The sequence below is a fragment of the Mirounga angustirostris genome, unplaced genomic scaffold, assembly GCF_029215605.1.
Source record: "Mirounga angustirostris isolate CCGP_5_RB_7025 unplaced genomic scaffold, mMirAng1.0.hap1 SCAF_10, whole genome shotgun sequence".
NCBI lineage: Eukaryota > Metazoa > Chordata > Mammalia > Carnivora > Phocidae > Mirounga > Mirounga angustirostris.
The window spans coordinates 33,937,368-33,962,378 of NW_026991718.1; the positions used below are offsets into that span (position 1 = coordinate 33,937,368).

At 36.5% G+C, this 25,011-nt stretch overlaps 1 protein-coding gene across 2 annotated transcripts in view; it reads left to right on the plus strand.

The window, feature by feature from the left end:
* EML4 (EMAP like 4) overlaps positions 1-25,011 on the plus strand; it is a 147,350-nt gene that overhangs the window by 54,062 nt on the left and 68,277 nt on the right. For both annotated transcript variants that reach the window (XM_045884484.3, XM_045884485.3), the window contains exons 2-5: positions 6,240-6,422; positions 18,972-19,101; positions 21,978-22,151; positions 24,052-24,180. In XM_045884484.3, coding sequence (XP_045740440.1) covers positions 6,240-6,422; positions 18,972-19,101; positions 21,978-22,151; positions 24,052-24,180 — 616 coding nt within the window. The remainder of the gene's footprint in view (positions 1-6,239; positions 6,423-18,971; positions 19,102-21,977; positions 22,152-24,051; positions 24,181-25,011) is intronic.

Below are 25,011 nucleotides of genomic sequence, written 5' to 3' on the forward strand. Positions count from 1 at the left end.
AATATGCATAATCTAATAAAATTTTTTAAATAATAGAAGTCCTAATTTCAGAGATTATTTTCTCTTTTTATAAACAGTTCAAAAAGCTTGGTTATCCAAGATTCCATAATGTAGGAAATTAGATTGGGAAGGAGTGTTGCTATAGCCAGGCATAGTTAATCCTAACTGCAAAGAGGGAAGAGAAAAGGTAGCAAGAAAGATTAGAAATTTGAAAATGTAATACTTGCAATTATTTAATTAGAAATATAGCAGTCTCTAGGGCATCATTCTATCACAGTGTTTGCAGCACAAAGTAATATTCTCAATGAAGATTGAGTCATCTAGAAGTGGCTAAAGTATAATTGTATGCCCTTGTTAGGAAAGCAAGAAAGTATTTTATTTTAGATTTACACAAAATCATTGGCACTGAAAAGGAGCTAGAATATATAGGCATGTCTAATTCTGATGTGCTGCTGGATTGCCAATTTTTGGATATTTAGAATAAAATATACTTATCTCAGCAAAGACAATATATTTCTTACCTCAGAAGCCAAATTAACTGATTCATTATAGTAAAAGCATAATGAACAGCTGTCATTGTAGTTTTAAACTATAATATTGAATATTGAAGCTTACTAGTTACATATAACTTTGCACCTCTAATAAAAGAGAATTATGCCAATAAATAGAGTAGACTAATGGACTTCCTTTCTCTCTCCATTCACCTCCCTCAACCCCTGACCCCACGGTGAGTTTAACAACCCTTGAGAATTCATTTGTAGTTTATATTTTAGCTTTCAAGGCTAGAAACTATTTTGAGAAGGAGCAAAGACATGAGAGACTACTGTGGTATAAGGAAAAAGAGCTACGGGCGCCTGGGTGGCTCAGATGGTTAAGCGTCTGCCTTCGGCTCAATCATGATCCCAGAGTCCTGGGATCAAGCCCCGCATCGGGCTCCCTGCTCAGGTGGGGAGCCTGCTTCTCCCTCTCCCTCTGCCGTTCTCTCCACTTGTGCTCTCGGGCTCTATCTCTCTGTCAAATAAATAAATGAAATCTTAAAAAAAAAAAAAAAAAGCTATTATACTTGGATTAGGAAAAGGGAATGAAAAAGCTCCCAGAGGGGTGCCTGGATGGTCCAGTCAATTAAGCGTCTGACTCTGGATTTTGGCTCAGGTCATGATCTCAGGGTTGTGAGATCAGCTTCCTGCTGGGCGTGGAGCCTGCTTATGATTCTCTCCCTCTCCTTCTGCCCCTTCCCCTTTTTTAAATTCTCTCCCCCCACTCCTTTTTCTCTCCAAAAACAAAAAACAAAAACAAAAAGCTCCCAGAAAGGAGATATATTCTTTTTACTGAACAGATATATTTTGTGAACAAGAGTGTAGTGCATTAGAGATTGAGAGAGGAACAAAAAGAACAAAGTTTTCAAAGTAGAGCAAGAACGATGGATTCTGTAGAGTCATCTGAGGGAGGAACTCTAACCCCAATTTGCGTGACCAAGAATAACTCACCTGATTACCCAGAGTCCTAGTTTGTTTATCTATAAAATGGCAGGAGGGGTTGTTGGTCTTTAAGATAGTCTCTTTTCTAGCCTTAGTAGTCAGTGAGTGCAAATTTAAGTTAATTATAGTCTAGTATTTTTTTTTTAAATAAAATTAGAACACTGTCTGGTGTCTTGATTTCTTAAATCAAGTTTCAAAAGCGATGCATTTTAACTTAAGATTAAGTAACATATAATACATTTTTATGGTGAATTTCAGATAGTATGGAAATACATGAAAAGCAAAAATTACTTTTTACTCCTATCTTTCTACTCTCACTCTCTTAGAAATAACGCAATCACCAGTTTGATGTATATCCTTCTAGACTTTTTCCTATGTGTACATTTTTTTAGAAGTATGTTGGTGCATGTGTGTATTTTAATAAATTATTCAGTATATATTGTCTTGCAATTTGGTTATTCAACTTAAGTTGTCTTGTAGATCTTTCAGATTTTAGTTTATATACCTACTTCATTGTTTTTAATTTTCTACGATGTAAACGTATCATTGCTTACTAACCGCATCCGTGGACTTTAGGTTGTTTCCAATTTTGTGGCAATAGTAAACAGTGTAGGAAAAAACATCACTATACAGGATAGAAACTTATTGAACCCTCAGTGTATGGCAGTACTGTGTATTATTTTATCTAACAACTTCAAGCCTAAGATAAGTACTAATTAGCATGAAGAAATTACACATGAGGAAACCAGTCACAGAGCTGGCAAGTAGCAAACATTTACTCCAGCCATGTAGCACCAGAGTTCATGCACTATTCTTCCATAGCTTTTGTTGGATTCCCAAAGAGATTCTTGCCCCTGAAAAGGTGAAGAGCCAAGATTTTAGACAGGAAGAGGTTATAGAATTTTGGAGCTATAAGGAACTGTGGGGCTCAACTGCCGTGTTCCTTTGTGTCTCCACTGCTGCTGACCTTGTAATAGATCATCCAAAGGGGGAAAGTTGAGAGTGCAAGAAGGAGCATTGTGATAATGTTTATACTAATATAGCAGACATACTTGTCTTGGACAGATTATGACACATACACCTTAACCCTGTCCTAGGCCACCATCACCTTTCACATGGGTTACTACAATAGCCTTCTGCCTGGTCTTACATTTACTCCTATTCTGTTCCAGCCCAATTTCACACAGAAACGAAAATGACTTTTTCAAAATAAAAACCTGATTATGTCATTCAGTAGTTTAAACCCCTTTAGTAGCTTTGTGAAAAAAAATATATTTATTTGGTGGTCCTGTGATTCTTTTTAAGAAGGCAGCGTAAAATAGAGTAAAGGGCACTTGAATTGTGAGTCAGGAGTCCTGTGTTTGAGTCTCAGGTATCAAGACTAATTTGGTGACCTTGGGCAAGCTGTTTCCTCAAATATAAAATATAGATAGTGTGAGGAAGGGGATATGGTAATAAATATGAAAGGTACAATATAAATGCAGGGAATTGTTAATAGTTAACCTTGTGTTTGTTATGCCCTTTGAAAAATTGTCCTTGTGTCTTATCACAGTATCCTAGCAGGTCATGGTAGGATTTTTACAAGCTGAACCACCTTTCATGTAACTAAGTTTCACGTAATAAAAACCTCAGTCATTGGAGCACCTGGGTGGCTCAGTTGGTTAAGCGTCTGGCTCTTGGTTTCAGCTCAGGTCATGATCTCTGGGTCAGGAGATTGAGCCCCGCATCAGGCTCCACGCTCAGCAGGGAGTCTGCTTCCCCTCTCCCGCTGCCCCCTCCATCTTTCCCCTGCTTGTGCTTGGTCGCTCTCTCGGAAATAAATACATCTTTTTAAGAAATTTAAAAAGTAAAAAAATAAGTTTAGAAAAGTTAAGTGACTTGACAAAAGTAAAAGCTGGTTACCATGCCAGTAGTAAAACTCAGTACTATAACCTTGGTATTGTCTGATAATCTTTCCACCAGGCTCGGTTACCTTCCCAAAATAATTAAGAAGATCATGTGTTTATAAAAATCACATAAATATTTTATCTGTGATTGTAATTTATTTTGTTAAAGATTTTATTTATTTGAGATTGAGAGAGCGAGAGAGCACACAACACAAGCAAGGCGGAGGGGCAAAAGGAGAGGGAGAAGCAGACTCCCCGCAGAGCAGGGAGCCCGACGCGGGGCTCGATCCCAGGATCCTGAGATCATAACCCCCAGCTGAAGGCAGACACCCAACTGGCTAAGCCACCCAGACTCCCCTCTGACTGTAATTTAAATATACAGCTCATCCTTCAGAAATTAAGAATAGTGTAGAATAGCATGTCCATATAATTTACTGACTTCGTCAGGACCTTTGGATTACAAGAAATGGCTTGCAAAAAGGGAATTTATTAGGTTACATAATTAGCTAGGAGGAATATTAGAGCATCTCTGAGAATTGAAGGTCCAGGACTTCAGAGATTAGAACTGGATCTCAGGGCAGTCAAAACTCTGTCACTAATGGCTCTAGGTCTTTGTCCTTGTAGTTAGCAAACCAAGAAGGAATGGCTACAGTTTCCTCTTTGGGAAACTTGGGAGGATTCCATTTGGCCTATCCCATATCTCACAACCACTCCTGTAGGTAGTATTAGATTAAACCATATGAAATTGCTAATAGTTAATCATATTTTTTTTACCAACTAAAAAAGCCATTTCGTATGGTTCAGCCTATTAATAGTGTAGGGTGGTAGAGGGGTTAACAAGGCATCATTGATTAATGGCTCTGATGGGAGTTAAGAAAATGGTGGAGTTCCACAGAAGAGAAGAGCTGCTGTTCTTCCCACCAGAAGAAGGAAAATAGGAAAGCATTCTGGGCAGACAAAAATAATAGTGACATACGGATGCCTGGGGGGCTCAGTCGGTTAAGTGTCTGACTCTTGGTTTTGGCTCAGGTCATGAGCTCAGGGTCATGAGATTGAGCCCCGTGTCAGGTTCCACACTCAGCATGGAGTCAGCTTGGGATTCTCCCACTCTCTCCCCCCAAATAAATAAATCTTAAAAAAATAATAGTGACGTAATAACACACACAGAGTGTGGCTCAGCTAGAGTTTAGCTGGACCACTATGGAAATGGAAAAAAAAAAAAAAAACCTCAAATATTAAAAATTCTGAAGTTAGAAATGGACTTGTTCTTACTAGTCCTTAAGCATCTGAGAGTTTGACAGAACTGCCTTTTATGTAAAAAAATGCACCCAAAGTCTCAAATTACAACTTTTGTACTCTTCTGTTGTATCTTAACATTTATTGGATGTCAGACATGTCCTAGGCACCTTCCTCATAACCTGTTTAAATATGAAGAAATTGAGGTTCAAAAAAGTAAAATAATTTGCCTGAGATTATACAACTAATTGTTGTTAAAATCTAAATTGAAGATAATTTTCTTTCCATACCAGTACTTCTCAAAGATTGTCCATGAAACACCTCTAAAGGCAGAAGAGAGTACATTTGTGTTCCTGAGAGGTTTTTAGGCATATATGATCCTAAATGTGAGTATTGTTTACTGCTCCATAATAAATGGAAATGCTGAAGGTTTTTTTTTTCTTTTAACTCTGAGTTAAATTGTCTTTTTAAGAAGATGGATAGTACATTACCTCAATATGATAAAAATGGCACACTGTGCCTTATTCTGCGAATGACTGATCCAGTTTATATCACTCTGGTGCAAACCATTCTTATGTAAGAATCTGAATTCCCCTCTGAATTTTCCTGCTTATAGGAATTAGCCAACAACAATTGGAATTTCTGTAGTTTTGGGTTATGACTGACCAAACAAACAGTGTATTCTAAAGATACATAGCTTTGGAAGTAGTTTGTAATTGCTATGTTGTAGCTAAACTTTGTTTAGTCTTTTTGTTGTTGTTATTACATACCTAAGGCAGCTAAGTATTAGCTATCTACTCTGTAGAAACCACACTTTTTTTTTTTTTCCCCAAGAGGTTGGGACATCAGTGGGTAAGAAAGAACAGCAAGAATATATAGCAGTATTTTGTAGTATTGGGGGAGTGTAATAGTAAAGACTGAAATAAAGAGTGCTTTTTCTGATCATTGATGCTGAATGTGAGTGGTTCCCGATCTGATACATAAAGGAAAACTGAAGTGATTTATACTCCTTATTTTCATAGAGAAGTAGCATAATGATGTGATTAAAAAGGATGTTTCGGTGGGGTGCCTGGGTGACTCAGTCGGTTGAGCGTCTGACTCTTGGTTTTGGCTCCAGTCATGACCTCATGGGTCTTCAGATCCAGCCCCGAGTCAGGCTGCATGTTCAGCAGGGAGTCTGCTTGAAGATTCTCTGCCTTTACCCCACTCCTATCCCCACCCCCGCTTGCTAGTGTGCACAATCTCTCTCTCAAATAAATCTTTAAAGAAAAAAAAAAAAGGATGCTTTAGATAGTTTATTGTCTTGCAAGTTTCCAGAAGTCTCCAAAGTGATATATTTGGAGAATGTTTTGATGAAAAACCAATTAAGGCGATAGTATAATAATAGGGAAAGTTTGATCATGGGGAAAATTTTCATAATTTTAATTATGCGTCAGATATATTAACTTTTACTATTTTTAATTCATTCAAATAGCTATGAAAATATTTACAGAAGTTAATCTGTGTAAAACTGGTGGTTTTGGTTTTTTCCCCAATTTTTATCATCTTTTTAAAGACTTACCTGAATAGATCTGATTTGTTGTTAAATTCTTTCTTAAACAGTTCACTTTAAAAAATCCGTATTTTCTTCATTTTATAGATGATAGTATTTCTGCTGCAAGTACATCTGACGTTCAAGATCGCCTCTCAGCTCTTGAGTTACGAGTTCAGCAACAAGAAGATGAAATCACTGTGCTAAAGGCAGCTTTGGCTGATGTTTTGAGGCGTCTTGCAATCTCTGAAGATCATGTAGCCTCAGTAAAAAAATCAGTTCCAAGTAAAGGTAATTATTATTAAAGTAGGAAGAATCTTGCTTTTTGAAACACTTTCTTTGCAGTAATATATAAAACTTGTCTATTTTATCAGTGACATTGAAATTGGGAGTATAAACTATATTTCTTTTTTGGATTAACTGTGACTATAGTTTTTCATTTTCTTTTTTTTGTATTCCCAAGAAATTCCGAAAGTTTACTATTTATTATTTTAAATGGGAATTTTTTTTATAATACTACTGATTGTACTTAAAGGCTTTCATAATATTTGTGTGAATTTAGTATATTCCAATTAGATAACAAATTTACTAATGGCAGGAACTGAATCTTCTTTTTCTGTCTCCCATAGTAATTATAGTATTATATCTTGAACATAGCAGGTAGGCACTCATATGTCCTTTTTGAGTCAGAAATTATAAAAGTCATCATAATTTAAATATCCTTATTCCAAGCCTTCATTGGTCATTGGTGAGCAGAATCCTGAAGAATTTAAACTCTGAGACTCATTACCAACCCCAGTACAATGTTAATTTTAACTTCTAGATATTGAGGGTTTTTGCAGGTTGAGAGAAAGTCGTCAGGATGCTGTTATTCTGAGTTTGGAGCAGATATCCTGTGGCCTTTCCCTGCCTCCAACCACCTAGAAAGAATTTAAAATTCTTTCATGTTAATCAAGCAATTGATTCTATTATTTCACATATCTTCCTGATTTTTTTCATAGAGTAGGTAGACATAGGCATAATTATCCCCCATTTTGGCAGTGGGAAAAATGAGGCTATTTATGAATTCTGTTTCTGAATGTTGAGTTTGTGGTATATATGGTGTGGAGATAGACACATATAGATAGCTGAATTGCAGGTCTAGTGTTCACGCTAGTTTTGGCTAGCAGTAAGAACTTGGGAATATTCAGCTTGTGGGTAATAGTTGAAGCCATAGAAGGAGGATGTAAAATGAGAATAAGGTTCCTGATTGTTGTGTTGGGAGCTCTAGTATTTCAGCAAAGAAAGAGTGATGCATGTTGCCAGATACTACAAAGAGGTTGAATAAAACAGAGAGTGAGAGGTGACCATTGGATTTGGCAATTATGAGATTACTAGAAACCTCCACAAGCAATTGTAGTAGAGTGATAGGATTGCATCTCAAATTTAGTATTTTGAGAAGCAGCAGTTGAGGAGAATTGTGGAACTGTAGCCACACTTTCAAAAAATTTGCCTGGGAGGGGAAGATGGTAGTAGCTAGAGGAAGATGCTAAATTGAAGGTCAGCTTTTTTATTTTTTAAGATGTTAGAGACTCAAGCTCAAAGATATGTTGAGGACAAAGAGGCAGAAAAGAGGAGGATGATATTAGTGGGGGTGTCATTGGGGGGTAGTAATTGATGAGGCAAGTTTCCTCAGAGTTTGAACAAGGATCATAGAGCAGGTAAGAAACTATTGACCTTAGAAGACTACTTCTTCTGAGATAGACTGGAAAGAGATAAAACTGAATGGGGCTACTAAATATTCACAGTTGTTAGGGCTGGCACTTTTCATTCCTTAGCACTCTTCCTCAGGAGACAGTGATGCTCTTTAAGAAGATAAGACTGTTCCTAGGTGGTGAAAAGGGTGAGTTGGAATGATGAGAGAATGGAAGACCATAGACATGAAAAAGATGCTGAGGCACCTTGAAAGCATTGAGGTGGTTCATTCTGCCTGGCTTTGTGGTTCCCATTCTTTTTCTTTCTTTTTTATTTTCTTCTTTAACTTATTTTTAATTTTTATTTTTGAAGCATATAGTTGACATATAATGCTATTAGTTTCAGGTGTACAGTATCATGATTCAACAATTCTATTTATACTCAGTGCTCACCATAAGTGTTGTCACTGTCTGTCACCATACATTATTACATTAGTGACAATATTCCCTATGCTGTACTTTGAGTAAATGAATGGATAAAGAGAATGTGGTATAGATATACAACATGATTCCCATTCTTAGACCTCCCACCCTCAAAGACGCTAGGCCTAGGTAGTTAATAATAGAGAGGTGGCTGGATTGATCTTCTCCATTAGTGGTTAGTAAGATAAATGTTTCAGTGACAGGGGTGAGTTTAGCAAGAGATTTAATAGAAACCACTTTGGCTGATAATGTTATATTGCAATCTTTAAATTTTTTTGAGGACTGCCAAGATCAAGCCAGGCAAAACTTTATTTAGTTATAAATTGATTTTAATAAAGGATTCTGGAGTTAGAGTAGAATGAGGAGCCAGATCAGTTGATGTATGTGGGCTTTACAGGGAAGGTAAACTTGTTGTAGAGAAAGAATATGCTTACCATCTATAACTGATGTTATGTACCCTCAGCTTCTGACTCTGTATAAGTACTTTATTTTTTTTATTTTTTTAAAGATTTTTTTATTTATTTGACAGAGAAAGACACAGCGAGAGAGGGAACCCAAGCAGGGGGAGTGGGAGAGGGAGAAGCAGGCTTCCGGCGGAGCAGGGAGCCCGATGCGGGGCTCGATCCCAGGACCCTGGGATCATGACCTGAGCCGAAGGCAGACGCTTAACGACTGAGCCACCCAGGCACCCTGTATAAGTACTTTAATTCTGAAAGAGAAAATGATGCAGTGTTTGGTTATTATCCACAATATTTTTTTTTTTTTTTTAAGATTTTATTTATTTTTTTGACAGAGAGAGACACAGCGAGAGAGGGAACCCAAGCAGGGGGAGTGGGAGAGGGAGAAGCAGGTTCCCCGCAGAACAGGGAGCCCGATACGGGACTCGATCCCAGGACCCTGGGATCATGACCTGAGCTGAAGGCAGTCGCTTAACCAACTGAGCCACCCAGGCGCCCCACAGTATTTTTGAAAGCTTATTTTAAATAGTTCATATTAGTTTTAAAAATTAAGAATTTTTTATTAGGCTTAAACAACAGCACGTTGTAATTTTATGTTGAGAAAAATTTAAATATTTTTTCTGATTTTTTTTTTAATTTATCAAGGTATTTCAGTAAAAAAAATATAGAGAAATTTAAAGACCGCTTTTAAAAAATTTGGTAGGTGACGGTAGTTTGATATACCAGTTACTTAGCACTTACCTGTTTTGGTGTCATAAAATACAAATACAATTAAATATCTGTAGTTCCTATTCTCCAGGAACATACTTTTTGTAAGTTACTCTTTCTAGTATTTTTTTTAGTTGTCCTTAGTCATAGTTCTTTGTCTCTGAAGTGAATTTAGGATCAATTTTATTTAAGGCTCTTTAATTGAGACTTACCCAGTTCTGGAGTTACAGAGCCACCTGCAGCTGCTGTATTGGAACTTTTTTCCACCACATACTACCAATTCTTAATTCTTATTAGTAACTTTATTAATTAGATATGGAGCTCCTTTCCATTGATTCTACTTCATAAGTTTACTATGACTGCTATTCTTAAAATGTGCCAACACGGTTACATTCTGACATGGGGTCCATTAGTGATTATTCTTTAAGTTACTTCATTACTTTAGGCCCAGACTGAAATGCTATCCATAAAATCGATTAATGGGGGAGTTGATTATATAATAATTTGGGGAAATGTTATTTTAGAGGTGAGCATAATTCATTGTTAAGAATCAATTACTCTAGTTCCCTTTAGTGGAGAAATTTTCCTGACCAGTTATGTTTTCTAAGATTGATTTTTTTTTTTTTTTAAGATTTTATTTATTTGACAGCGAGAGCAGGAACACAAGCAGGGGGGAGTGGGAGACGGAGAAGCAGGCTTCCCGCCGAGCAGGGAGCCCGATGTGGGACTCTATCATGACCTGAGCTGAAGGCAGACTTTTAATGGCTGAGCCACCCAGGCGCCCCCCACCCCAAGATTGATATTTAGACATCAAGAGAAATACATATTTAAAGTTTTATAATTTATTATTGGAAATTCTAAACAGCTTTATCTTGGAGTTTACATATAGTACACAGTAGAAATAATTGGAAAAAATATTAGGTGATTCTTCACCTTTGACAAATGTATATAACCTAATAGATCAACTATCAGTTTGGGTTTTTTTTATTTTAGAGAGAGACAGAGAGCAGGGTGAGGAACAGAGGGAGAGGGACAAGCTCAGACTCCATGCTGAGCACAGAGCCTGACGCTGGCCTCGATCCCACAACCCTGAGATCATGACATGATCAAGAGTCAGACAGTTGGGGCACCTGGGTGGCTTAGTTGGTTAAGCGACTGCCTTCGGCTCAGGTCATGATCCTGGAGTCCTGGGATCGAGTCCCACATCGGGCTCCCTGCTCAGCAGGGGGGTCTGCTTCTCCCTCTGACCCTCTTTCCCTCTCGTGCTGTCTCTCATTCTCTCTCTCAAATAAATAAATAAAATCTTTAAAAAAAAAAAAAAAAGTCAGTTAACTGACTGAGCCATCAAGGTGCCCTAATCAACTGTCAGTTTTCATATTAAATAGGATTAATATATTAATTATACGAATATTTGGAATAAACATTTTAAGCAAAGTATTTTCTAATGATTTTTTTATAAAATACTTTTTTAAAAAATTTAAATTATTTTGTGGGTATTTTGTATTTTTTTCTTTATTGAAAAGGTAATTTCCCATACTGTGGAAAATTTTTATCTTATGTGAATTTTTTTTAGTCCTCTGAAATTAGAGTTTATCATATTCACTTCCATGTAAATTACTGACAGGACAGTAATCACTGTCTTCTTAAGATAGCTACATTTTCTAGAGGATTTTTCTTTAGAAGTCAGGCTAAACCCCATGGATAAGTAAGTGTGAAACCTTTTTAGGAAGCTGTGGTTAAAAGTGTAGTCAGCTTCCTTATTGATAAAGTCAACTAGTTTTGTAGATGGTGGTGATATGGAGGGCATGATTTGACTTTAGGTATGACTAAAACTAACTGTTAATGGTGTGTATGCTGATGGCTTAATGATATTCTACTGTGTCACTTCATAGTAGTATTGCCATTCAGTAAATGCCAAAATCAGAAATACACCTAACTAGTCATTTCAGTATTTTTAGTTCTCTTTTAGTTTATCCTCTCCGTGTGCCAGCAGTATTAAAAGCTAAGCCCTATTTTTTCTTGAGGATATTGTGCTAGACGCTTATCTGAGGTAGAAAGTTTTCCTAACAGTTTTTAAGTTTCTCATACACCTTCTTTTCTATTGGAGAATTTTTCCTTTTGATGGCCTGTGTTCATAATATATGCAGCAGTTGCAACTGAGTTCCTGCCAAAAGAAAAAAAAAATTACCTGTGCTGTGGAACAAACAGCAAGGCCCAGGGAACACTTTGGCAGTATTAACTGCCAGGAGGACAAATTCTGTCACAGCTGGTGCCTGGGAAACCCATTAAGACCTCTTGGGGTGACCAGATGAATGTAATTTGAGAATACAGCCCAGTGGCATGTGAAGACAAGCTGTTAGTATACAGTGATATACAAGCAAAGGAGTCAGATTTATCTGAAGGTGGGAATCACTCATTTTAAACCAGGAAACTGCTGGTAAATCAAAAGTATCAAGCATTGCAAATGCCACTTGAGAAATGAGAGAACTCAGAGGCAAAATTAAGCTGTAGAGGATGTCAGCTTCCTAAAAGAAAACAATCCTAATTATAAAGAATCTGGGGTAGCATATAGGCACAGGTCTGTATCATTGCCTCTTACTCCAAGTAATATTTGGGAGAAGATAGAGATTGTCATAAGTTTGCTATAAATGCTGTTGATAAGTAAATTACACTGATCAGGTTAGAAGGTGTGAATTTCCCTGGTGGGCCTTTGGGCTAAAATGACTGGTAATTGTAGGAGGAGATGGGAGAGTGCTTTATTATTTGACAACAGATCAGACTTCTGAGATGCTCTTTGTATATAGAAGTATATGAGTTGATAATGCCTCAGACCAGGCCGCCATCACAGTTTCCAGAGTTTCATTTCTATATGAAGGTCAAATCCTTCTTTGGTCATTTTAACTCAAAATATACTTGTCTGTCTTTCTGTCTGTCTTTCTGTCTTTCGTCCTTCCTTCCTTCCTCCCTCCTTCCTTCCCTTCTTCCCTTCTTCCTTCCTTTCTTTCTGTAGGCTCCATCCTGGGCTTGAACTCATGACCCTGAGCTCAGGACCCAAGCTGAGATCAAGAGTCAGATGCTTAAGCGACTGAGCCACCCAGGTGAACCCAGCTCAAAATATACTTTTAAAAAACTAGTAGCCATTAGGAGTTAAAATGACTAAAGTACACCTTCCTGTGAGACAAAAGGAGAGGAGCTTGACTATATGAAGAGAGTGGAAGAGGTCTGCAGTTGGAGCTGTGGGGCATATGATAGAGAATTTGAGATAAATAAAAGATTTTGAATATCAACTAGAGTTCCTCCATTGACTACCTTTACCCTTCTCATGATCAAATATTTTCTCATTATTTATAAAGCTCAAACTGTTTGCTGAAAATACTTCCATTTTTGTCTCTTCTTGGAATTGCTTAAAAAGTATTTTGTGGAGGCGCCTGGGTGGCTCAGTCATTAAGCGTCTGTCTTTGGCTCAGGTCATGATCTCAGGGTTCTGGGATCAAGCCCTGCATCGGGCTCCCTGCTCAGCAGGAAGCCTGCTTTTCCCTCTTCCACTCCCCCTGCTTGTGTTCCCTCTCTCGCTGTGTTTCTCTGTCAAATAAATATATAAAATCTTTAAAAAAAAAAAAAAAAAAGTGTTTTGTGTGTCTGTTTTGATAATGTATATTTGATGTTCCTGCTAGATTGTAAACTATTTGAAGGCGGGACAGTTTCTTACTAACATAGCTACTCTTGGGATAACTCAGTAAGAACTTGTTAAATTGAATGTGGGAAGAAGAAAGTTTTAGGGGCGCCTGGATGGCTCAGATGGTTAAGCATCTGCCTTCAGCTCAGGTCATGATCCCAAAGTCCTGGGATCAGGCCCCACATCCGGCTTTCTGCTCACTGGGGACTCTGCTTCTCCCTGTGCCTCTGCCCCTTCTCTGCTTGTGCTTTCTCTCTCTCTCAAAAACTAAAATCTTGAAGAAGAAAGTTTTAGAAGTAGGAAATTGTGGTAAAAAAAAAAAAACTGCTTTAGAGAGAGGGATTGGGATAGGTGCAGGAACAAGAGGATCTTATGGATGAGGGTAGTCAGGATTTTAGAATTTGAGATTTTGAAGATTTTATTTATTTGGCAGGGGGAGCAGTGGTGGAGGGAGAGGAGGGAGGGGGAAAGAATCCCAAGCAGACTCCATGCCAAACACAGAGCCCTACGTGGGGCCCAGTCTCATGACCCTGAAATCATGACCTGAGCCGAAACCAAGAGTCAGATGGTTAACCAGCTGAGCCACCCAGGTGCCCCTAGATTTTGAGATTTGGAATATGTAGCAGTTTCTAGTGATAACTTTACTGTGTGAGTCTAGAGTATAGTGAAGTTCATTAGTATTTAGGAATTGTCAGGCTAAGTTATTAGAAAGGTCATACGCTTGTGTCTGCCATCAGGAATATAAACTGTATGGTTAGTATTCTCATATCATAAAATATAAAAATTATTGTTGGCTTTTAATTGGCATTATGATGGTTTCTACTGTGATTAAAACTAAATCAATACCTTCCTGGTTTGTAGACTTTTAGCCTAAATTTCTCTTTATTTCAGCTGGTTTGCTGCTCAGAATTAGAACTTTTACTTTTGGACCTTTGGTTACTAGAGGTTACTGTTGCTTCCAGTCTTGTAGGCTACTCTTTGAGATTATGGCTCAAACTTTATAATGCCCAAGCCCTGGAGGAGAGGGTGTGTGTGTGTGTCTCTAATGGTGCATTCCAGTCATGGATTTGTGTAACTGCAGTAATCATTTTTATGTTCCATTCTCCCAGTTCCTGATTTTCAAAGAATACACTTTAGATTTCTCAACTGAAAAACAAGCATTCACCCACAGTTTCTTTTTGTTTTTTGCCTCGCTTTACTTATGCATTGCCTCTACCTTGGGAGAGCATTCACTCTTTCATCCAAATACTAAGGATTCCCAGTACCAAGAGCTATCTCAAATTAAACTATAGGATTGAAAGGGACCATGAAAATCTTCTTTTGGCCTTTTCTTCCTATTTTTATTAGTATCTGGGGACCTTGATGATTTAGTACTATTATCTACTTAGAATTTCCTTTTCCCATACTCCCCCTGGTAAATTCCTATCTGTTATCCTGGCACAGCTTAAAATGTCACTCTATATTAGGCAGAATTCTTTCTTTCTACTTACTTATTATTCCTTCTGCCTGGACTCAAATTTTCATTTCACTGCCTACTACAGTAGAACTCTGAGCATGTCAATAATCTCTCCAATTTCTTCAGCAGTAAAATTAGGATGATAATAGTAAATCCCTCTTAGGATTTTGCTTAAAATTAAAGGATATACCTACTTGTAAAGTACCTGGGACAATGCCTAGCACATAGCAAATGTTTGATAATTAATATTACTCCACACCACTTACTGTATTGACAGTGTCTATTTCCTTCATCTTTTCCCTGTATAAGGCACTGTTTTAGGTGCTGCAGATTAAAGAAATAAAAAACACTGCCTTGCCCCCAAAGGACCTCAGGTAAACTGAGAAGACAGATCAGTATTACAAAATTATAAGTAATTGGTATTAAAAAGGTAAATTTAGGGTTCTGTAGGAGCACCTAGGATAAATACTTAAACTGGAGTTGAAGCTTCCTTGTAGGAGGTAACATCAGCACTCACCTACCTTCATGATTTTCACAGCCACTTATTAGTGCCAGTTCCCAAATTGTTCCCAGATCTGGACTTCACTTCAGAATTGTCTATCTACTTACTAGATTATTCTGCTTGTGTGTATATCCTTTAGAATTCGTATCTGTAAAATGTCCCCAAACTGAACTCCTTATTCTTTGTCTTAAACATTTCTTAAAACTGACTCCTCCTCTGCATTCATACCACCAGGCTCTTATTTCAGGTCCCCATCATCTTATGCTTGGATCACTGCCCTGAAATCTGCTCTTCACATAACCACTAGAGGCTTTTCTCTAAAATGTAAATTGAAATAATTCCTTTTTTCAGCTCAAAACCTTGTAGTGGTCTCTATCCTCTATACTAAAGTCTCCATAATCTGACTATTGCTTACCTCTGCCATCTGAACTCTTCCCTCTTGTTCTACATTCTCACCATACAGAGAGCTTTTTGTCTGTCTCCTCCCTTCCATGCACACATCCACACCCCACTTTGCTATTACATTCTTTCTATTTCTTTACACATACTAGAATAAGATCCAAGTATCTTATCACCTATGTTTTACCTGGTTTAACAGTTTGTTGTGCATTTCTTCTAGGAGATCTTTCTTGAACTCTGTGTTCCTAATCATCTTTACAGAATTATGTGTCTTTGTACTTCCATGATATTATGTTCATATCACTGTTACTGTACTTACCACATATTTTCATTGCCAGTATGATTCTCTTGCAAGATTTTGAACTCCTTGATGCTAGTTAACTGCCTTTTACTCTTTTGTAAACACTTTGTTTCATCAGGGAGTCAGCTTGGATATTCTCTCTCCCTCCCTCTTCCTCTGTCCCTCCCCGTTTGAGCAGTCTCGCTCTCTCTTTCAGATAAATAAATTTTGGGGGTGGGGGGGTAGGATCTAAGCAGGAAAAGAAGATCCAGCAAATGAGAGTGAGAAAAAATGGTCAAAGAGCTAAGAAGAAATTCAGGCAAAGGCAGTGTGTCCTTGAAACTAAGGACATTGTCCTTGCCTGAATACCGTCCTTACCTGAATGATCAGCAGTATTCGATGCTGAAGGAACGTTGAGCAAGATAAGGACTGGAAAGTATCCATTGAATTTAGTGACAAAGAACCAAGATCACCATCTTGGCAAGAAAAATATCTGTGGAGTGGTTAGATGATAGCCAGATTGCAGAAGGTTCAAGTGCATTCCTACCAGAAATACACAAGGATTCCAGTTTCTTCACATCCTTTTCAGCACTTGCATTTTTTTGGTTTTTGGTTTTGATGTAATAGCAATAATGTAAAAGGTATACAGCTATAGTACCATACCTAATGGGGTGTGATTGATCTCCTTTTTGAGATGAGGTTTGGGACATTGAAAGAGCATGAAAAGTGGATTGCAGACTATATGTTTGTTTGCTTGTTTGTTTTCATGTAGTGGTTAATGGGTTTTTTTGGTATGTAACAAAAAGTAAAAAATATATATATATTTCAAAACCAGCTGTTCATAACAGCAAAAGCAGTCCTCAGAGGAAAATCTGTAGCTGTAAATGCCTACGCTTAAACAGATCTCAAATCAGTAACCTAACTTGAAAAAAATAGAAAAAGAAAAATACTAAACCCAATCCAATGCTAGCAGAGGGAAAGAAATAATAAAGATTAGAGATAAATGAAGTAGAGAACAGAAAAACAACAGAACCAATGTAACCAAACGTTGGTTTTTTACAACAAATGTGACAAGCTTTTAGGTAGAATGAAAAAAAAGGAAGATTTAAATTGCCAAAATCAGAAATGAAGGTGGGGACCTTTCAGAAATAAAAGGATTGTAAGAGAGCATTATGAATAATTTACATCATATTGTCTTATTGAAAAATGGGCAAAGGACTTGAATGGTTAATTCTCTGAAGGAGATTTACAATTGGCCAACAAACTCAGTGAGATTCTCATTAGGGAAATGCAAATCAAAACTACAGTGAAATGGCACTTAATGTTAACTGAGCACTTTGTATTAAGTTTAACTATAATTTTAAAAAATGAGGGCCACCTGGATGGCTCAGTCGATTAAGCGTCTGCCTCTTGATTTTGACTCTGGTCATGATCTCAGGGTGGTGAGATGGAGCCCCACAGCAGGCTCCACACTCAGTGGGGAGTGTGCTTGAGATTCTCTCCCTCTGCCCTCCCCCCTGCAAGATAAATATCTTTTTTTATAAAATGAAAATAGCAAGTGTTGGCAAGGATGTGGTGAAATAAGAATACTTTAGACATTGCTGGTAGAATTGTAAATGGTGCAGCTGCTGTGTTAATGTTTCCTCATTAAGTTATACATAAAATACCATGTGACCCAGCAGTTCTACTCCTTAGTTCTATACCCTTTCAAAAGAAGTGAAAACAGATGTTCGAATGAAAACTTGTATGCAAATGTTTATGGCAGTACGATTCACAGTAGCCTAAAGATTGAAACAATCTAGATGTCCCTCAACAGATAAATGGATAAACAAGATGTGGTATATTCATACAATGGACTATTACTCAGCCATAAAAAGCAATAAAGTACTCATAAATGCTGCCACATGGATGAACCTCGAAAACATTGTGCCAAGTAAAATAAGCCAGATGTAAAAGAGCACATACTGTATGATTCCATGTATATGAAGTATTCAGAATAGGCAGATATATAGAGATAATGCAAATTAATGGTTGACATGGGCTGGGGGGGAAGAAGGAGAGAATGGGGAGTGACTGTTCAGTGAGTAGAGCGTGTCTGTGTGGGGTAATCAGAATGTTCTGGAATCGAATATGGTTGCACAACACATTGTGACTATACTAAATGCCACTGGACTGTGTACCTTTTTAAATGCTTAAAAGGGTAAATTTTGTTAAAGCTATTTTACCACAATAAAAAAAAAAAAAGTCTGTACAACAAGGAGTCACCTGTTTGGCAGACTAGCAGATCTGATGACCGGTGATGTTAGCATAATTTGGAAGTTACTGTACATTCTTATAAGTGAAAATTTTCATGGGAAATTTCAAAAAGTAAATACAATAGGTCTCCATCTTCCTTTCTTCTGAATTATTTGGTCTGAGGTTAGGTCTAGGAATCTCTATATTAAGGAAACATTATAGATGATTATGATACAAGTGGCCCCTAGCAGCTTGTTCTTGTCAAAAATGCAGTGTTACACCATCATATATGGAACAGTCTAGGGTGCCAAGTATTTTAGGCTCCATACATAAAAATTTTTTACTCTCTGTGCTTTTATGAAGAGAAGCGAGCAAAGATGAGATTGGCCAAATTAGATTTTGTGTGTATGTGAGAAAACGGAGTCCAGAAGTTCAAAACTATTCTGTTCTCAAATTTTTAAATGAACTTAGTAGATAAAGGCTGTTTGATCTTGTAGCTTTGAATCTTCCTAAACACACCAACATACCTATCACATATTTACTCCAGTCCTTCTACTCGAGGTTGCTTTATACATTTATGCTTTATTTATATGGAATAACTGTCAGATTTGACATTTTTGGTTCTAGGATTTCTAAATAGTTTGACTTCAGTAGAACTGAAATTTCTGAAAATCAGTAATGTGGAAATTTGTGATTTACTTTGCATCATGTGTTTTAAAGCTGCTGTGTGTAGAGGGCAAACCATTCGCTAGAGAATAAGTCTAGCTGCAGTGTAGCAATTTAGCATGGCCTTTTTATAGGTCTGTTTTGATGAGATTAAGTTTAGAGACACTAATATTGTATGCTGCATACCAGAGGGAGCAATTTGTTTACTTAGTTCTAAACACTAATGGACTTAATTTTTTAAATTCCCAATTTTTGAGGAGTATTTTGAAGTTTGATGTAAAGTTTTTTTCTTAACCACTTTTAGGCCCTCCAGGCCTTCGAGAAGCTATTTCTATGTCCTGTATTACCAACGGGAGTGGTGCAAACAGAAAGCCAAGCCACACCAGCTCTGTCGCAATTGCAAGAAAAGAAACTCTTTCATCTGCTGCTAAAAGGTATCCATTTATAAGGGAAAGAAAAGCTAACATTGCAAAATTGTCTGAAAGTGATAATTCATTCTACTTTTGGAAAAAAAAAAAATGAAATAGAGCTGTATGGAATTAAAGTGAGCATGTCTTTTGAATTCTTTAACTGTGAATAGAGACGCCCAGCCTGTACTCACCGGGTTTACGCTCATGTATCTGTCAAGTTGTGTGAGGAAGCTTTGCGTTCTTACTAAAGAAAGTATTTTCATTTCCTCGTTTTGTTTTCTTTTTAACAAACATTTGTTGATGAGATGTGCATCACAATATTTAATTATATAAGCAAATTTTCTGTAGCAAGCAGTGCATTTAATACAGCAGTTTTTAAAGGAGAAATAGAATCTTCAGTATATATATTAGTGGGAGGCTGAACACTTTTATAACTTTTATTTTTTAACCATGACTATAAAATTAAGGCATAATTCAAAATACTGTAGTACTGTGTTGTGTGTGTGTTGTTTCAGTAAAATTGCTTACAGAATTTTTCCACTTTTGTGTAATTCCTAGCAGATTATCCCATATAGAATTTGGAGAGACCGTAAGAGATCAGCTGTATAATCTTACAACTGTTTACTTCAAAGAATAACTGAGGAAAAACCTTAAGTAATGGAATAATATTTAAAATGTACTGATAGTAAATCATTGCCTTAATAAATAATGCCAGTGACTGAATTATTCATCTGTGTGGATTTATAGATATTAACTAAACATTTAGCTGCAGGAATGGTGAAGAAATGACAAGATCTTTAGGCCTTTTATTTTTTTATTATTATTTTTAAGATCTTTTATTTTTAAGTGATCTTACCCCCAATGTGAGGCTCAAACTTAGAACCCTGAGACCAAGAGTTACATGCACCATGACTAAACTGGCCCCGCGCCCTGATCTTTAGGCCTTTTAAAGGCCCCTCCAAAGCATGCCAAAATGTATTGCCTATGCTTCCCTTTTAGGAGAAAAGGACAAATTATAAGAAAACAAATTCATTGTGGAAATTTTTAATATTTTTAATAAACTTCCTTGCATTTAATAATAGTTTGGGTTCAGCCCATTTTCTTATGTAACTGTAGTCCTGTACAGTGATCAGTATTATGCACAATAGTAACTCAGTAATCTTAAGACCAGCTGACTTTTTACTTTATGGTGCTCTGTACTTTGCTTTTAAATCCCTAGGAGGAAAATTTCTTTTAGGTTGTACCGGGCCCACATAAGACTGGTGGCCTCTGCATTCAGGCTAGTTTGAAGACCAACAAGAAAGAATTTCTAACTCAGTTTTAAATTTCAAAGTTAGTCTGATATTTTTGAGGTAGAACTGTATTTCTCAGCACATACTTTTAAAAACTAAACAATAAAGAGACACCTGGGGGCTAGGTCTGAAGTCAGAAGGTATCAGAACTGAAACAGATTAAATGTCATTTTAAAAATTGTATTTTAGGGGCGCCTGGGTGGCTCAGTAGGTTAAGCGTCTGACTCTTGGTTTCAGCTCAGGTCATGATCTCATGGGACAAGGGATCGAGCCCGTTGTTGGGCTCCGAGCTCGGTGGGGAGTCTGCTTGAGATTCTCTCCCTCTGCCCCTCCCCACACACGTGTGTGCGCGCACACTCTCTCTTAAATTAATTAAAAAATTATATTTTAACATTTTTAACTCTTACTATGTGATAAATTGTATTTACTATGTGTATTTGTTTAAAATGTTCTTAAACATACTTCCTTGTAGATTATGCACTTTATTAGTCAAATTATAAAATGTCCTTTGATTAAGAACTGTAGACAATTGATAATTTTCTGCCTTTTCAACCATGGAATTCAGATCTTGATTCCACCTGGTTTGTAATGTCAAAAATGTGCAATATAAGGACTTACCCAATGATCGGGAATGGCAGGTGCTTCATTAATTAAGAGTCAAAAGTACAGAATCACAAGAATTTATACATAAATATCTTAAATATTTTACATAGATTTGTCAATTTTTTTATGAAAGGCTGAGAGTCTTACCCTCTTTCTAATTGTGTGTCTCATTAGATTCCTTGTTGACTATCTTGCATATAATATACCCATAAATTATTTTTTATAATTGTTACTTTCAACTTTAAGACTAAGAAATTTAAAACTCTTGCAAAACAAGTTTTTAGAACCCATCTCTTTCTCTTATTTTTTTTCTCAACTTTGTATAATTATCTCACCTACATAAAATTTAATGGCAATTTTTTTTTTAGTAACTATTTTATGGAGTCTTCCAGGGCATTCAACTTAGTTTCCATGGAAATTACAGTTCTCTTTTCTATGTGTATTTTGTCAGTTTTCTATGTATTTAATTAATTTACATAATTAAAATAATTAGTGCAACTGGCATAAACAGGTTCTGGATTGGTGGGGGGATACCTAATTCCTGGTAAATTTAAAACTCAACTGGCAAGAGGAGAAATATATAGAAGAAATGGGAATCAGAATAATCTACTAAACATAGGGTTTTGTGTGCCTTGCACATCATTCAGTATGTTTTACAGAGGTAATGGAAGGTGTCACTGATGCTCTGATTTGGGTAAGTTGAAGTCAGTTAAGAGAGCTGCTGTTCCCCAAAATCTGCCATGATAGCAAAATGCATTGGGCCATCTTGGTCCCAAAACAGTCTTCATAGGATATATTGCCTTAGAATTCTTATAAATTCTTTACTGAAGATTTTAATAGCTTCCAGAATTTTCAAAGAAATATTTTCATCATTAAATGAAAGCAGTGTAAATTGTATTAGTTGTATGATTTAGGATTTTGAATTCTATGATCACTTTTTCCATCGTTTGAAATATCTTTTATTTGTTTAAATATGTGTGTTCCATGTTATACTTTATTTTACAGTGGTACAGAAAAAAAGAAAGAAAAACCACAAGGACAGAGAGAAAAAAAAGAGGAATCTCATTCTAATGATCAAAGTCCACAAATTCGAGCATCACCTTCTCCCCAGCCCTCTTCACAGCCTCTCCAAATACACAGACAAAATCAAGAAAGCAAGAATTCTACTCCCACCAAAAGGTTTTAACTGTTCCCGAGTACAGAGCTAGGGAATGGTTGTAATGATACCTAAATTCTGTGACTTGAGAAAAGTTGTCTATCCATGGATTCCAAGAGAAAAGCCTGGTGGCTTCCCCACCACCACCACTTCTTTGTTGCTCAAATCATATTTTAGTACTTTGGAGAACAAAGATTTAAGGTCAAAATTTCTCAGTTAAAACTGGAAAAAAGGAAACCTCAGTTACAAACAATTTGGTGAAAGGAAGGCCATAATAACCTATTTTAATACCAAACAATATTTTTATAATAAAATTACAAAAGTTTATATAAACTATGTATACTATGTATAAAAATGTATAACCATGGACAGAAAATTGCCGTAGGTAATTATCCTCATCATATTTTGGCATCATTACAACCTTGAACTTGCAAGGGCCCTTCTCCGCAAATGGCTCTTCATTGTAACTGCATCTCAGTTTCAGTTTTGGGTTTTGGGAGGATAAGTTCTTGCTTGAGTAGAGAAATAAATCCATTTCACCTGGTCTTTTCTATGCTAAAGGCTTGCTTGAGGGCTTCTCTCTGTGTCTGTAATAATTAATATTTTAAAGTTATGAGAGGGGGAGAAGGGAGAAACATTCTAACATTGTGTGTGAGCCTAAATTGGGGATCTAAACCTGCATGCTGGGAGTTCAGTGCTACACCTGCCTTGTAATCAAATATTTAGACCAACTTAATGAAATTTGCCTGCTTTAGAAATGCTGATTCAAGCTTTATGATTAGGTATAGATATATTTTATTCAACATACTTCTGCTTAGAAATCTCAGGAAAGTATTAAACCATTCCCAGAACTAGCTAGGATTTTAGTAAAGTAAATGACAACCATTCCTCAAAGATTTATAATATATTTTTATTTGATCAATTTAATATTCTGCCTCAAATCCCTAATAGAAATTTGGGAAAACACTCTTCATTTGATTGATGCATGTTTAACTTTTAAAAAATGCTTTGTCTGTGTGTCTCACGCAGATTCTTATGCTATCTAAATGGTTTGTAATTTTTTTGCCTGGTCTTATGGAGTTTTTCTTGGATATAGTTTATTAATGTTATGTAACTTTGGATTGTGTGTGGTTAAAGGTGGCTTTTTTATAATCAGTCTCTTTAAGGTTCTAATTTGACTTGGTATCTTCTTTGTCCCAGATCTTTTTTTTTTCAGCTTCTTAAGGTCTCCTGGAAATGTGCTTGCCATTCTAAATTGCTCTTTGGATATACTATTGCAAGAAGTATTGGAGACTGGATGAGTGGTAGGATAGTTAACAATGCAGCTGAAAAATCATTTATAAGTCAAAAATTTCATTTATAAATATATGGAATCATAGTTGATAATACAACATTCTTGTGTTAAGTCATGTTTATTTCTGATCATGGGTAAAAATTGTCTTTAAGGGATGTCACAAGAGTTTTACCTTTAATCCCACATTTTACTTAGAAAGTGTCATTTGTACCATATACACTCTAATTACACAAGAATATAAAAGGTGAAAACAGCAGCTTTGTAATAACTATGAAAAAGTACAGGTTTTTTCACAAACTCACAGTTTCACAAATTATGAGATATTTTACTTGGATTTAAGCATATGTATTTTTTTCTATTAACAAAAAGTACAGATTTATTTTTTAATCAAGTAATATTTGTTCTAGTGAATCTTCTGAATAATAGTGAAAATTATAAACAGACTTGGTCATTGCCTTGTTTAACTCCTTCACTCATCCAGGCAGACCCTTTCAACTAATCCTTCCTTCTCTTTTCTGGATTAGCTTTAAGGAAATGTTTTGCTGCTTTTATGTTCTATTTAAGCTGTCAGTTACATGTCATTGCTACTCATAGAATTTTTCTCAAAGAAATTAATATGTTTCTTCCAGCATAAAACGACCACCTACAGTTGAGAAGTCACATAATTCATGGGAAAATTCAGATGAGAGTCGTAATAAATTATTGAGAGCAGTTTCAACATCAAAATTAATATCAAAAGTTATAAAAAATACAGACAAGTAGGTATTACACTTTCTTTTTTTGTGGTACTTTTTTTTTTTTAATTGGTATTACACTTTCTTAGTTACATCTGAAAATTAATAATACTGTAACTATCATGCTTACATGTACAATTATATGCCTGCTTTGGATCATTATTTTTAAAATCTATATTATAATTTGGGGCGCCTGGGTGGCTCAGTCAGTTAAGCAGCTGCCTTCAGCTCAGGTCATGATCCTGGGGTGCTGGGATCGAGCCCCATGCCTGGCTCCCTGCTCAGCACAGAGCCTGCTTCTCCCTCTCCCTCTGCCTGCCACTCTGCCTACTTGTGCTCTCTCTCTCTCTGTCAAATAAATAAATAAAATCTTTAAAAAAAAAAAAACTATATTATAATTTATCTTTTTTTCTTCTAAGTGTATTTTTTAAGTGTACAAAAAAATCTATCTTCCTGTTAATGTTCCCTACTCAAATAATAAATCTCACTAAACCCCTAAGATTTGAATGTTTTTTGCAAGTTCTTTCTATGCTTTCACTGTTCAGATGATCTTATGAAATATTGTTTTATGTAACAGTATATATTAGAGGCATATATAACTGGGTGGCTCAGTCAGTTAAGCGTCTGCTTTCGGCTCAGGTCATGATCCCAGGGCCCTGGGATCGAGCCCTGCATCAGGCTCACTACTCAGCTGGGAGCCTGCTTCTCCCTCTCCCTCTGCCCCTCCTCCCCGCTTGTGCTCTCTCTCTCTTTCTCAAATAAATAAAATATATTTTTTAGAGTATATATTAATAGGGGTGCCTGGGTGGCTCAGCCAGTTAAGCGGTTGCCTTCGGCTCAGGTCATGATCCCAGG